Source organism: Pseudorca crassidens, chromosome 15 (genome assembly GCF_039906515.1).
Source record: "Pseudorca crassidens isolate mPseCra1 chromosome 15, mPseCra1.hap1, whole genome shotgun sequence".
NCBI lineage: Eukaryota > Metazoa > Chordata > Mammalia > Artiodactyla > Delphinidae > Pseudorca > Pseudorca crassidens.
In genome coordinates, this window is record NC_090310.1 from 62,600,095 (window position 1) to 62,613,845 (window position 13,751).

The 13,751-nt window shown below is 48.5% G+C and overlaps 1 protein-coding gene across 6 annotated transcripts in view; it reads right to left on the reverse strand.

Moving 5' to 3' along the window:
- Nucleotides 1-8,289: 8,289 nt before the first annotated feature.
- Nucleotides 8,290-13,751, reverse strand: part of BCL2L1 (BCL2 like 1) — a 51,951-nt gene continuing 46,489 nt past the window's right edge. For all 6 annotated transcript variants that reach the window (XM_067707767.1, XM_067707770.1, XM_067707769.1 and 3 more), the window contains exon 3: nucleotides 8,290-9,941. In XM_067707767.1, coding sequence (XP_067563868.1) covers nucleotides 9,804-9,941 — 138 coding nt within the window. In that variant the 3' untranslated portion in view covers nucleotides 8,290-9,803. The remainder of the gene's footprint in view (nucleotides 9,942-13,751) is intronic.

Below are 13,751 nucleotides of genomic sequence, written 5' to 3' on the forward strand. Positions count from 1 at the left end.
AACTTAGATTAATGAGTTGAGAATTTTTCTCTTTTGTGATGTATACACTTATTGCCTAAATTTCCCGCTTGGCACTGTTTTAACTCTGTCCCACAAATTTTAATATCTTGAATTTTCATTTCATTTAGTTCAATGTATTTTTTTTTAATTTCCCTTGAGACTTCCTCTTTGACCAATGAGTTATTTAGAATTATGTTGTTTAGTTTCCAAGTGTGGACATTTTCATGTTATCTTTCTGTTTCTGATTTCTAGTTTGATTCCACTGTGGTCAGAGAACACACTTTGTATGATTTCAATTCTTTTAAATTTATTGAGGTTTTTGTATGGCCCACACTATCGTCTATCTTGGTATATACTTAATGGGCACTTGGAAAGAATGTGTTAAGTGTTCTATAAATGTCAACGAATCCTGATGGTTGATCGTGTTGTTGAACTCTTTATATTTTTGGTCATTTTCTGTCTAGTTATTCTATCACTTGTTGCAAGAAGGGTATTAATTGTGATTTGTCTCTTTCTCTTTTTAGTTCCATCAGTTTTGCTGCTGTCCTTTGATTGTTGATTGCATGATATATTTTTTTATCCTTTTTCTTTCAGCCTGCCTATATCTATCTATCTATCTATATTTTTTTTAAAGATTAATTTTCTTTATTTTTGGCTGTGGTCTTCATCGCTGCGCGCGGGCTTTCTCTAGTTGTGGCGAGTGGCTACTCTTCATTGCGGTGCACGGGCTTCTCATTGTAGTGGCTTCTCTTGTTGCGGAGCATGGGTTCTGGGCGGGCTTCAGTAGTAGTGGCATGCGGACTCCAGAGCGCAGGCTCAGTAGTTGTGGCACATGGGTTTAGTTGCTCCGTGGCATGTGGGATCTTCCCAGACTAGGGTTCGAACCCGTGTCCCCTGCATTGGCAGGCGGATTCTTAACCACTGCGCCACCAGGGAAGTCCCTGCCTATATATTTTAAAAGGATTTCTTATAGACAACATATAGTTGGTTTTGTAAATTTACTCTGCCAATATTTGTCTTTTAATTGGTATATTTAGACCATTACACTTAATATAACTATTGATACGTTAAGACATATCTCCTAATTTTCTTTCTGTGTGTTCTCTTTGTTACTCATTTCCCTGTTTTCTTTTTTCTGCCTTCCTGTGGGTTATTTGAAGATTGTTTTCTAGAACTCCATTTTAATTTATCTATAGTGTTTTCAAGTACAGCTTTTTTAGTGGTTACTGTGGGTATTACATTACATATACATAATTTGTCACAGTCTACTGATGTTATCATTTTCCCCATTTGAGTGAAGTGTAGAAAGCTTACCTTTCTTTATGTCTCTTTACCCACTTTCATTATTGCCAGGTAGGGGTGGAATTCCAGGCTCCCAATGTGGTCTCCACTGACATTGTGGGGAGAAGGTGTAGCAGGAGAGGGCTCATTAACTGGCCAGCAGAGATGAAAGTCCTGGCTCCCTTGGCCTAATCTCACAACACCCCACATTGGTGGGAGTGGGGTCAGGGCACGTTGAATCAGGGTGGAAGCCTAGGCTCCCCACTCAGCCTTTGCTGATGTGGCTGGCCATAGTCTTCATAGTTTTTTTAGTGGTATTTGGCTGGAATAGAGCTGTTATTGTCTAAAACTTTTCTGTCCTGCTAGGATGATCCTTTCCTAATCCTTTGAATAGAGAGAGCCGGCTTTGGTTGGGGCTGTTTTTTCTGTTCTGTGCCCATTGGCTTTTTTGGGTAGCCCACTCCAGCTTCTTTGGCCCCAAGTCTGGGGTCTCTGAGGCAGAGAGGAAAAACTAGGGAACTCACCACCGTGTTGTTCCTCAGGTCCTGAGGTCCCCGTGCAGCCTGCCTTCTCTTTACCTTTCAGTTTTCTTATGCTTGTTGCATATACAATGTCCAGGGATTTTAGTTTTACTTAGCCATCTTCCCAGACATGGAAGTACAGAGGGGGGTCATCTGTCCTGAGGAGTTTCCCCCAGTTTGCATTTTACTGATTGCATTCCCATGTATCATTTATTGTGTCCTTCTGTCCCCTGCATTTTCCATCAATGGTGGTCACATTTAGAGGCTTTGGTCAGATGCAGATTTGACTTTTTGGCAAGAGTATTTCTTTTTTTTTTTTTAAATTAAACTTTTTATTTTGGGATAATTGTAGGTTCACATGCAGCTGTAAGAAATAATACAGAGGGATCCCATCTACCCTTCACCTAGCTTCTCCCAACGGTAATGTCTTATAAAATAAAAAATCACAACCAGGATATGGACATGGACGCAGTCAGGTACAGAACATTTCCATCGCCACAGATTCCTTTCTAGCCACGCCCACTTCTCTCCCTCCCAAGCCCCTGCTAACTCTGGCAACTACTCATTTGGTCTTCTTTTCTAATTTTGTCCTTTCAAGATTGTTCCATAAATGGAATCATACTGTATGTACCCTTTTGGGACCGACTTTCTTTCTTTTTCTTTTTTTAAAAAATTTTTATTGGAGTATAATTGATTTACAGTGTTGTTAATTTCAGGTGGACAGCAAAGTGAATCAGTTATAGATATACATAGGTCCACCCTTTTTTAGATTCTTTTCCCTTATAGACCATTACAGAGTACTGAGTAGAGTTCCCTGTGCTACACAGTAGGTTATTATTAGTTATTTGTTTTATATTTAGTAGTGTGTATATGTCAATCCCAATCTCCCAGTTTATCCCTCCCTGGCAAGCGTATTTCATGGGTGTTCTTTTGCCAGGAGGCACATGCTGCCTCACTGTCCTTGTGTGCCATTGGCAGCCTTCGTTGGTCATTGTGTAGATTCATTAACTTATTAGGGGTACAGATGGCTTTCAACTTATTGAAAGATGCCAATCTCAATTAGAGGTTTGAAAATGAAATTTTAAAGTATGGGATACTATTTTTTCATCAGCCAGATTGTCAGAGGTCAAAGAGTGTTAACATGGATGTTGGCAAGTGTGCAGGAGACAGGCAGTTTCACAGGATTCCGGTTTTGGGCATCCCCTTCCAAATGACAAATGGCCCAGCAATTCTACTTCTACGAATATCCTGTGGATACACACACGTGTGTGCAAAATGATGGATCAGTGAGGTTCTTTATTGCATATTGTTTGGATTAGCAAAGTGGCTAACCACCAACTGTTCCTCCCTCAAGCAGAATTTCCCAACTGATATGCTACTAAGTTTCATAAGTTGTGGTAGATGTGATGGTACCCCCACCATGTGCCTTCAGAACACCCTCGAAGGTCAGGTGCAGCTTTGGTGGACAGTTCTCACTCAAGAAACAGGTGCCTGGGCTTCCCTGGTGGCGCAGTGGTTGAGAGTCCGCCTGCCGATGCAGGGGACACGGGTTCGTGCCCCGGTCAGGGAAGATCCCACATGCCGCAGAGCGGCTGGGCCCGTGAGCCATGGCCGCTGAGCCTGCGCGTCCGGAGCCTGTGCTCCGCAACGGGAAAGGCCACAACAGTGAGAGGCCCGCGTACGGCAAAAAAAAAAAAAAAAAAAAAGAAACAGGTGCCTGTGCCTCCTTGACCATAGGTTTATGCTTGGCAGGAAGGAAGTGCCAAATACTGAGGAGAAATGACCTAGGAGCAGCCCTCAGCTGATGAGGGATGGGAGTTAGTGTATAAATACCTCGTGTTCTTTCCCCTAGAATGTTCCACAGGTCTTTCAAGGATCCCCTGGGAAGGAGCCCCATTGTCTGAGTTGGCAGGTTACTCATCATTGCATCCTCTGTTGACTTCCTGTCCTTCCCTGACTCACTGTCCCCACTACCCTGGGATCACCTTTTAAACTACTTATACCTGAATCCTTATTTTAGGCTTTGCATTTGGGGGGTATCCATAATAAGGTTAGAAATAGCCCCCAGACTAGCCACCTCAGGCGTCCTCAGAGTACTGGTGGTGAGGGGTGGGAGGTCTGACAGCATAGACTGATGAAGTTTGTATAATATTTATGGTGCCAGAAACCCTTCTTAAGCACTTTACAAGCATAAAATTAGCATTAAATCTGCATAACCACCCATCAGGTAGGTATAGTTATCATTCCCATTCTACAGGTGAAGAAACTCAGGCACAGAGAGGTTAAGTCACTTGTCCCAGGGCACCCAGCTAGCCCTGGAAGTCTGGTTTCAGAGTCCAGCTACTAACCACTACACAGCCTGTCTCTCCTGCGGCCCCCACTGTTCCACCAGGATGAGCTAAGCATGGCCAAGTTTGGGCTCTTCCTTCCTGGATACCTAACTGCAGTGATCACCTGCACAGCATGTGGCCACCCATCTAGGAGGGCCACCCACCCTCCACAAGGACCCTCCACAAAGTCCATGGAGCCACTGGAGAAGTTTGCTTTCCAGGTGCCCAGGGAGCTTGGCACGAAGCCTAGGAGAGACTGATGTTCGTAAAAAGGATGGCCAACTAGCTGCTGGGGGATGCCCCACCACATAAATAGTTTGCAAATAAGGGCCTTACCATTGTTTTTATTGTTATTGTTTTTACAGTGCAATTGGACAGAACACAGTTGTTTTGCTTGGTGGGGTGTAGGGGGCTGGGGTTTGGGGGCAGTATTTTTCACACCAGTGCAACTTAAGCCAAGCTGATGCGGGCACTGGTCATTTCCCACTCAGTAACAAATTTACAAACCATGTAAAATGTGTAAGACAAATGTAGCAGGCCAGGCCGCTACATTATGTTATATATTTTAAAATTTTATTCGTAGAAGACCGTTTTCTTTATGTCCCTATTCTCGGTACCTTAGTGTTTGACTTCCTCAAACTTTAAGACTGACTTCTTAAAATTCTGTAGTAAGACCATTTAAAGTCATAAGAATTCGCAAGGTTATCATGAAATTATTCAAGCTAATTATCCACGTGTGAACCTACTGAAATGGGATAATAATTTAGGAGGGAATTATACTCCATATAATTTAGGAGGGAATTAATACTCCATATGCCCTGAATTCTAACATTAGTGCACGGATATTTATTAAACATCAAAGAGGACAAACTTGTAGGGATCATATATGTTTGTTTCTATTATTGTCTATATATTAAGAAAAAGTTCTTGGTTTTTTTTTTTTTTTTTACCTCATGACAAAGGCTGTGATGGTGGAGATAGAAAAATGGAGAGCTGGATATTATGTAATGAATTTGATCATGATATAAGTTGCTGATTTTCGTGAAAAACTTGTTAATTTTTAAAAATTGCACAAGCAATGAACACAATCATTACCTTAAACTTTTATGGAATTCAGAAGGGTGAAAGCTAACTTTAAACCCTTGGCTTGCTAAAAGGTTTTTTAAAAATCATAAATAGGTGTGAATTTTACAAAATACTATTTTAACATCTACTGAAATACCGTAAGGATTTTCTTTGTGAATGTTACGGTACAATGAATTACATCGAAAGATTTCCTATATTGAGTCAATCTTGTTTACCTGGAATAAACCCTACTAGGTCATGAACTATTATTCTTTTTATATGTTGTTAGATTCCATTTGTTAATATTATACTTAGAACTTTGGCTTGCATGTTCATAAGTAAATTGGCCTAGAATGTGCTTTCCTTTCCTTGCCTTCCTGCCTCCCCTCTCTTCCTTTGCGCTATACAGCCTTGTTCCGTTTTAATAACAGTTATATAATTTTCTCAAAAAAAAAAGAAAAAGAGTTTGAAAGCTCTAGGTCATTTCCTGTGCTCTGGAACTCACAATTACTTTAAAATACCCAAAATGAAAAAGTTCATTTGGATTCGAAATCCACTTGATTACAACACTGTACTTGTCAATTAAAGAAAGGGAAAAACTATTAAAACATTAAAATATAATTTCAACTGTAAGTTCTGGAATGGCTTAACATTTTCTTTTGTCACCTACTTGAGGTTACAAAGTCTTGTCAATGCTGACTACCAAGAATTTGAAGAGATCATTGTTAATAAACTTTGATCAGGAACTGTGTAAACCATTTTGATCATAAAACCTCATATAAAAAAGTTGTGTTCATAGGAACAAGATCAAGTGTCTCAAGGAAAAAAATTTAAATAGTGTATTTAGATATATTAATCAAAGTTAATTCTTCATATCTGATGAAATATGTTGTATTTCATCTCTCATCATAAAAATATATAGAAATGGAATGAATTTTTCCCTAGGACCCATGCAGACAGTCCAAAACCACTTCCAGCTTTTCCTCAGTGTGCATTTCCAGTATTTTGTGTGTGTGCCATGGCATGTTTAAGGTTGGAATCTTAAACTGAGTTCAAGGTCTGGTTAAAAAAATGTGGAATATTACATGGCTAGAAAAAAGAATGAATCTGCCATGAGTTAACTGTTGAAGCTGCACAACAGTGGGAGATTCGTGTATGAACATGGAAACTTCTATAAGATACACTATAGGTGGGAAAAGCAAGGCACAGTGTATCTGTTACCATTTTTGAAAAAAAAAAAGGGTCAGAATATATTTATATTTATGTATTATGTGAAAAGACGTTTCTGGAAGGATCTCAAGAAACTGGGGAGGGGACTTGAGTGGCTAGGGTAAGGGATGGGGGCCAGCGTCATGGGCCTAGAGGTGGCGGGAGCCTGCAGGCTTTGGAGAATGGTGACCTTGAGCCCTGAGAGAGCCGTGGCAAGCTGTGAATCCGGTACCTAAGGGGTGGTAGTGTAGACGTCCTTCTGGTGAGCAGGACAGAGGATGGAGGACGCCACAGAAAGCTGGTCAGGCGGGAGACACAGGTCGTGGGCACGCGCAAGGGCATCTGGGGTTGGAGCGGCTTTCAGCTGGCAGCCCCCGGCCACCAGGGGGCAGTCAAGCTCGCTCCTGGAAGCGGGCAGGGAGGAGCACCCGAGGCAGGTCCCCCGCCTCCAGGCCCGCCCCCCGGCCGGAGCTCCTGCCTCTGGAGTCCTGCTCCCTTTCCCAGGCCCTTCCCCGACCTCCGGGTACAGCCACGTGGAGCTCCGTGTGGAGCACCTCCTTCTTCCTCTTGGGGGTCTGCTTGATGGCGAGGTCATTGATGCCTCCCCCCTCAACTTCCAGTCTTCGTTAGGTTATCTTACTCAATTTTAACCACAATCGCTTGAGATGGGTACTGCTATCTTACCCATTTCATAGATGGGAAAGCTAGGGCATAGAGAGGCTAGGTAACTTGCCCAAAGACCAGGAATGGCGACCCAGGATACACCCCTGGCCTGTCCACTCTCAGAACTGGAGTGTTAACCAAACCATGGCTTCTCCACTCTGCTCCCCCTCCAGAACCTTCTCCACATAGCAGCCAGAGGGTGCTTTGGGGGCTCTCAGTGGTGTAGCACTCCCTGACAACCTCTCTCTGGCTCTCACTGCCCTCAGGACCAAGTACAGTCCCCTCATTCCACCTGTCTGGCATCATATTGACCCAGGAGCCTCCAGACACAGCAACTGTTCTTCAACCCGGAGAAAACTCTTGCTCATCCTGTGCATTTGCTTCTTCTTCACCAGGACCACTCTTCTTGCCTCCCTGCTTCTTTTGGATAGCTCTTATAGATTCTTCAGGCCCTGGCTGTGATAGCACTTCCTCCAGGAAGCCCTCCCTGACTCCCAGACAGGCTCAGGTTCCGTATTAAATGCTGTTAGAGCACTCACTATGAGCCTCTTGTGTTGCACTGGCCTCAGATGTGTGCTTCATTTTGTGATTATAATAATATCATTATTTCAAAACCTCAAAATCACCCTTGGTTCCTCTTTCTTCCTAGAGCTCTCTCCAATACATCAGCTGATCTTGTGGGATTATCTTTAAAATGGTATCTCAAGTCTGACCCCTTCTTACCTCCTTCCCCACTACGTCCTTCATGTCTTGCCATACTTCCTCAGGGTCATCCTGTTTCCACTTTTGCCCTGCAACAGCCAGCCATCCTTGTATTCGTCTGGCTGTCTCCCCGACCAGAATGGAAGCTCCATAAAGGCAAGGGCTTTGTTCCCTGCAGGATCCCCAGTGCCTAGGACTGTGCCTGCACAGAGCAGGGCTCAGTAAACACTTGCCAAGTGGCCATTTGACTGTTTCTCCCACTAGAATGTCAGCTCCTGAGGGCTGGGACTGTGTCTGTCCTGTTAATACACAGCCCCAATGCCCAGCACACAGCAGGTGCTCAATAAAAACCCAGTGTACAGGTGGAGAAATTCAGGCCCAGAGGGAGGAAGAGACTTGTCCAACGTCCTCCCCAGAGAGCAGCAGAGCCAGCACCGGTACCCAGCTCTCCTGCAGCCCCCCTGCCAGCCAAGCATCCCCTCCTTTCCCTGTCCCAGAGCACACAAGAGCCCAGGCCCTTTGCTCACCAAGTCAACACAGTTTATTACTGAATTTCACTTTCACACAATTTCAAAGAGCTGGAACAAGTGTGGGGTGGGGGTTGGGGGAGGGACAGGTGCCCCTCAGGAGCCAGGACCCCCGGCTGGCTTCCCCGGACCACGGCAGGGGAGGGAGCATCAGGCCGTTCAATCTCTGGGCACCAGCTCTCCACGTGCACACGCACAGCAAGCCAGCAGCTCCTCACACATAAATACAGACACGCTTAACAAAAATAGTATATCATCTTCACAAGGAATAAAAATTAGTCTCAAATATGTACAGCAGAGAGCCCGGGGTGGCCAGGGCTAGGCCAGGATCCCCAGGGATGAGACAGGCCATGGGTGGAGCAGAGGAGAGAGGGAGGCCTGAAGAGCTCCTGGCCAGGCCACCCTGACCTTGGCAGCCCGGCTGCCCAGGCTGAACGGGGGTGGGGCACAAATCGATCAGGCCAGACAGGACTGGCCCCTCCAGCCAGCCCTACCTCCACCCCACGCACAAGGCTCTCTTTCCTGCCCTTCCTGCCTGAGGTAGGGAAGACCCCAGGGCTCCCACAGCTGTTCCCCGTGGCTCCCCCTCACCTCTGGGCAGAGGCCCCTGAACCCCATGGGCAGCAGCCCAAGGCAAAGGTGCCACAGGACGATCTCCTTGCAGGAAGCGAGGCAGCTGAGGCCATAAACAGCTCTGGGGCACCTATCTTGGGCCCAGTCGGTCCCTCAGTCGTGGTCATGGGAGCCGGGGAAGGGGAAGGGAACTGGGGTGGTGCTCAACTGCAAGGGCCACCCAAGCTTGGGCATGGGGTGCCTCCTGCAGCTACAGCTCCCCCATCCCAGGTGGGGCTGGCCTCTAGCCAGAGGCCTCTAGGACACTGGGATTGAGGGTAGGGACTTTGGCCAGGCCAGAGGTGGGGAGGGGGTCCTGGTCCTTGTTTCTGTATCCCAAGCAGCCTGAATCCCTAATTAGTCAGAAGTGGCCCCTAAGCGGCTCTTGGAGGGTGGGGATAAATGGAAGGGGAGCCCAGGTCCGGGAGGAGGGAGAGACAGGAAATGATCAATTCCGAGGCCACAAACATCAAAATGAAGGCAATCTAGTCTCTCTTTCTGGGGAAAAGGGTCAGAAAATTTTCCAGCTCCCTGGCAGGAAAGCATCCTCAGTGAGGCTAAGGGGGCAAGGGGTTCCACCAATCAGGCAGGGCACTGCAGCCCCCAGTCACAATCCCCCCAAACCTGTCAGCTTCCACGGGACAGAATCTGGGGAAATTTTGTGGGTTTTGAGGCCGGGAGAACTGAGGTGTCGGGGAAGGCGGCTTTCACAGAAGCATGGTAAATTCTAGAAAACTAAATGAGGGGACCAGGTCTAGGCCCAACCCTGTGATGTGTGGGTGGCCGTGCGCTGCATGTAGTGAGTGGTTCTCCAGGTGGCGACGGTGGCTGGACAGAGGGCTGTGGTGAGGGCAGGATGGCGGTGGGCGGGTGAGTGGGTGGTCAGTGTCTGGTCATTTCCGACTGAAGAGCGAGCCCAGCAGAAGCACGCCAGCCACAGTCATGCCCGTCAGGAACCAGCGGTTGAAGCGCTCCTGGCCCTTCCGGCTCTCGGCTGCTGCATTGTTCCCATAGAGTTCCACGAAAGTGTCCTGCAGGGAGACAGAAGAGAAGGGAACATGCTGTTCGAGTCCTCGACAGTAATGTGGCTGGGACAAAGGGGGACCATCTGCATGCGATGGCCTTGGTGAAATGAAAAACTGTGGCCGTCCATGCCCACTCTGGGCCAGATAAAGGGTTAAGGGCTGTCCTTCTTCCTGACCCTCAGTTTGGGATAGCCAACCCATTTTATTGCTGAGAAAACAGGTGCAGAGTGGGGAAAGAGTTTTGTCCAAGGTCAGACAGCTAGGAAGTAATACTTCAGAACCTGAGTTGGGAAAGAGATGGGCAGGGAACTGACAGGAGGTCAGGGGTCTGGAGCAGGGTGGAGAGAAGAAGGGAGATGAGCGTGCAGGGGTGAGCGAGAGCTAGACCACGTGTGGTCTGGAAGCCTCGGAGGAGCCTGGAGTTGAGCCCAAGGGTGGTGCAGAACCACCAGGCCTCAGCCTTTCCACTGCTGCAACAGAGGGAGGGAGGGAGAGAAAGGAGCCAGGGCTAAATTCCCAGAGTGATTCAGGAGCAGAGCAGATCTGGAGGGAGCCTCTGACCAGGGCAGGCTGATGGGTGGGCAGAGCAGGGCAGAGTAGAGAGGGTAACAACAATGCAGGACTGGGATGGGGTCTATGAGGCCCTGTCCCCCACCCCAGGGGGTGTGACCCTGGGCCCAGGAGGAGGTGAGCAATAGCTCTCTCCCTGAAGCTAGTCAGGAGGGAAGCACGTGATACAGGGAAGGAGGGGCAGTGGGTTAAATGACCAGGCCTGGGGTGGAGTCAGCCTGTGGCGCAGGGAGAGGGGAGCTTGGAGCACCCTTTAATGAGTGTGCTTCGCACCCTATCTGTCCTTTAATCCTCTCAGCAATGCTGTCTCTCCCCACTGACAGACCAGGAAGCCTGGCCTCTGAGCACTGAGGGACTTGATCAGGTCACCCAACTCTCTGGTGGAACCAGAATCCAAACCTGGTGCCTGGTGCCTAGAAATCAGTGTGCTTTGTGTGCCTAGAGAGGGAACAGATCACTGGCTGGTTCCAGAGACTGTGTTCTTGCCTCTCCACCAAGAACTCACATCATGGGCCCACACCTCTACCTGGGCCCGACTGGCTGAGCCACCAGGCGGCTCCCTCAGACAGCGTCTGCCATTTCTGGTTGGCCCCAGGTCCCACCCGGCCAGTTTGCTCACTGTGATATCTGCTGGGCCCTACTTCCAGTCTTGATGACGTCCCCTTAACTCCATGCCAAGAAGATTTTTTAAAACATAGGTCAGATCGTGGCACACCAACAGCTTTCCCTTGCACTTAGAAAGCCAGCGTCATGTCTGTTCATGTCCCTGGTACCTAGCAGAGGGCCATGCGCACTGAGCTGCCACCTTGACTCAAAGAATCCGTAACATTTATTAAACCATTAGGGAGGCAGCAGTGATGCATGAGCCAGAGCCCTTCCAGAAAGCTCACCATCTACTGGGGAAAAGGCATTGGGAGGGGAAGGCAGGCAGGTGGGGAAAACCCCACCATTCAGACCATGTCACTCCACCATCTCAAGCTCTCCAAGGCTCCCCATCACACACAGAATCAAGTCCTCACCACGGCCAGCGAGGTCTGGTAGGACTCGGACCCTCCCCACCGCACACTGCATTCTAGTCGCACTGGCCTCCTTGCTGTTCCTCGAACATCCGCTGAGCTCGGGACCTGCTGCCCTTGCTGCCTGGAGCACTTGACCCCAGGCTCCCTCATTTCACTCCTAACTCTGCTCAAATGTGATCTCCTCAGAGATGCCTTCCCTGGCCACCCTGTCTAAAATGGTACCCACCACCCTGATCTCTCTCTACCTACCCCCTTACCTTGCTTTATTTTCCTTCTCAGCACTTTTCAGAAGCAGAGCCTACCCTTGGTCTTTGTTTTGATTTGTCTCCTGCAGTAGTCATGGCTTGATGAGGCAGAGAGCCTGTCTTGTTTCTAAATACCCAGAACAGTGTCTGGCACATAGTTGGTGCTCAATAAATACATGAGTAGAACAAAGGTCTTACATGTCTTCTAAGTGCCAGCCATTGTCATCCCACTTCTCCTTCATCAGAATCCCCAGATGTAGCGACCTGAGCCCCATTTCACAGGTGAAACAACTGAGGTATAGAGTCGGAAAGACCTTGCCTGGGGTCACCCAGCTAACAGGTGGCAGAGCTAGGATCAAAACTCAGGACTGCCTGGCCCCAACCCAAGTGCTGCTACAGCAGGACACTTCCCTATGTGGGGGGCTGCAGTGGAGGTGGAGCCCTGGCTCTGGGGAGAGAAGGGCAGGGGCAGTGGCAGTGGCAGCAGCCAGCGTCCTTACTCTTTGGCCTTCATCCTGGTTAGCCTCCATGAGTGTTGGCAGACCAGAAAATTCTTACAGGAATTAAAATTTTTCTGGTCCCAAGTGAAGTAGGGCCAGGTGAAGTCACAAAAAAGATTGATCTGTGATGAGGGAGGGTCCCGGGCTGTGGGGAGCATGGGAGAGGGAGGCCATGGCCAGAAGGCTTTGGGTTATCCCAAGGGACCAAATGTCCCACAAGAAACCAGGGACATTGGGTTGCAGCCAAAGTGGGAGAGGCCTGGCTCCCTCGATGGGAACTTTCCTGAAGTAGAGGGCTGGCAGCCACAGGAAATTTTCAACTCTGAGGCTGAGCTGGAATAAACAGGCCCTGCTGCAAGGCACAAAGCACTCACTGTCCAGGAACAGTTATTCTAGGGTGGCGGGAACATTCTCCTGTCGGTGCCACAGAGACAAGGCTCTGAGCTGCCCAGCCCCACCCCCACCCCATGCATTCGCGGTTGGACAACCTTCATCTCCATTTCAGAAGCTCCTTCTCCTAGGGAGGGGGGAGAGAGGATTCTGGGGATTGCTTTTGCAGAGAGAGCAAGAGCAAAACGGGGCGTGCTGTTCCAGGGCGGGTGCCGGGGAGGCAGTGGTGTGGGTATATTTAGCCCACGGTTCACACTACACACTTGGAAACAAACACAGCCATTTTCTCAGCGGGCGCCTGCTCTGGATAAATAAACAGGATTGCGGAGCTGCCCTGGTCTGGAAAAGCAGAGATAAGCCCCCACTGCTGCGAGCCAGAGCTGACGTGGTGGACAGGGGGTCAGACGTAAGAGTGGGCTGTAGGGAGGTCTCTGATGTCACAGAGGCTTTCAGGAGACCTATCCTCAGTGTGGGTTAGGGCAAAAGTGGGGCAAGTTTCTCTTTGTAGCTATGACCACTACCATGGGATCCATGTGGGGTTTTCAGGACCACTGGGGACAGGCAGTGGCTAATGACCTCCATGGGAGAACCGTGGACTCCTAGGCTGGCAGACCCCAAAGTCAACAAGGCCAACCCATTTGCGCACTCTACAGTTTCAAATAGCCTGTTTGTGGTAGAGCTTGGACTCAACCCTCTAGCATCGGGGCCCTTCAGAGTGGCGAGACAAGAACCAGGGTCCCCAGGAGAAGCTAAGGCGGGGGCCATTTTCAAGGTCCTCCCTCCAACAGTCCTGGCCACATGCGTGGATTGGCCCAGCCCCACACTCCGGAGCGTTTCATGCCCCTGTGCCTTTGTCAGCATTGTGTCTTTAACTGGTCACCCTCCCCACACCTCCCTTCCTCAGTCAGCCAACCCTACTCAGCTTACACGACTCCACTTTGGAGTCCTGTCTTCTGAGAAGACTTCCCTATTTATCTCTCTTCAACTTCACGAGGAATGTCTCCTTTGTGCTCCCAGAGTTTTTGGACCTTCGTTCACACCGTTAACTACTGAGTGTCTACCATGCTCCAGGCCCAGTACTGGAGACACAGC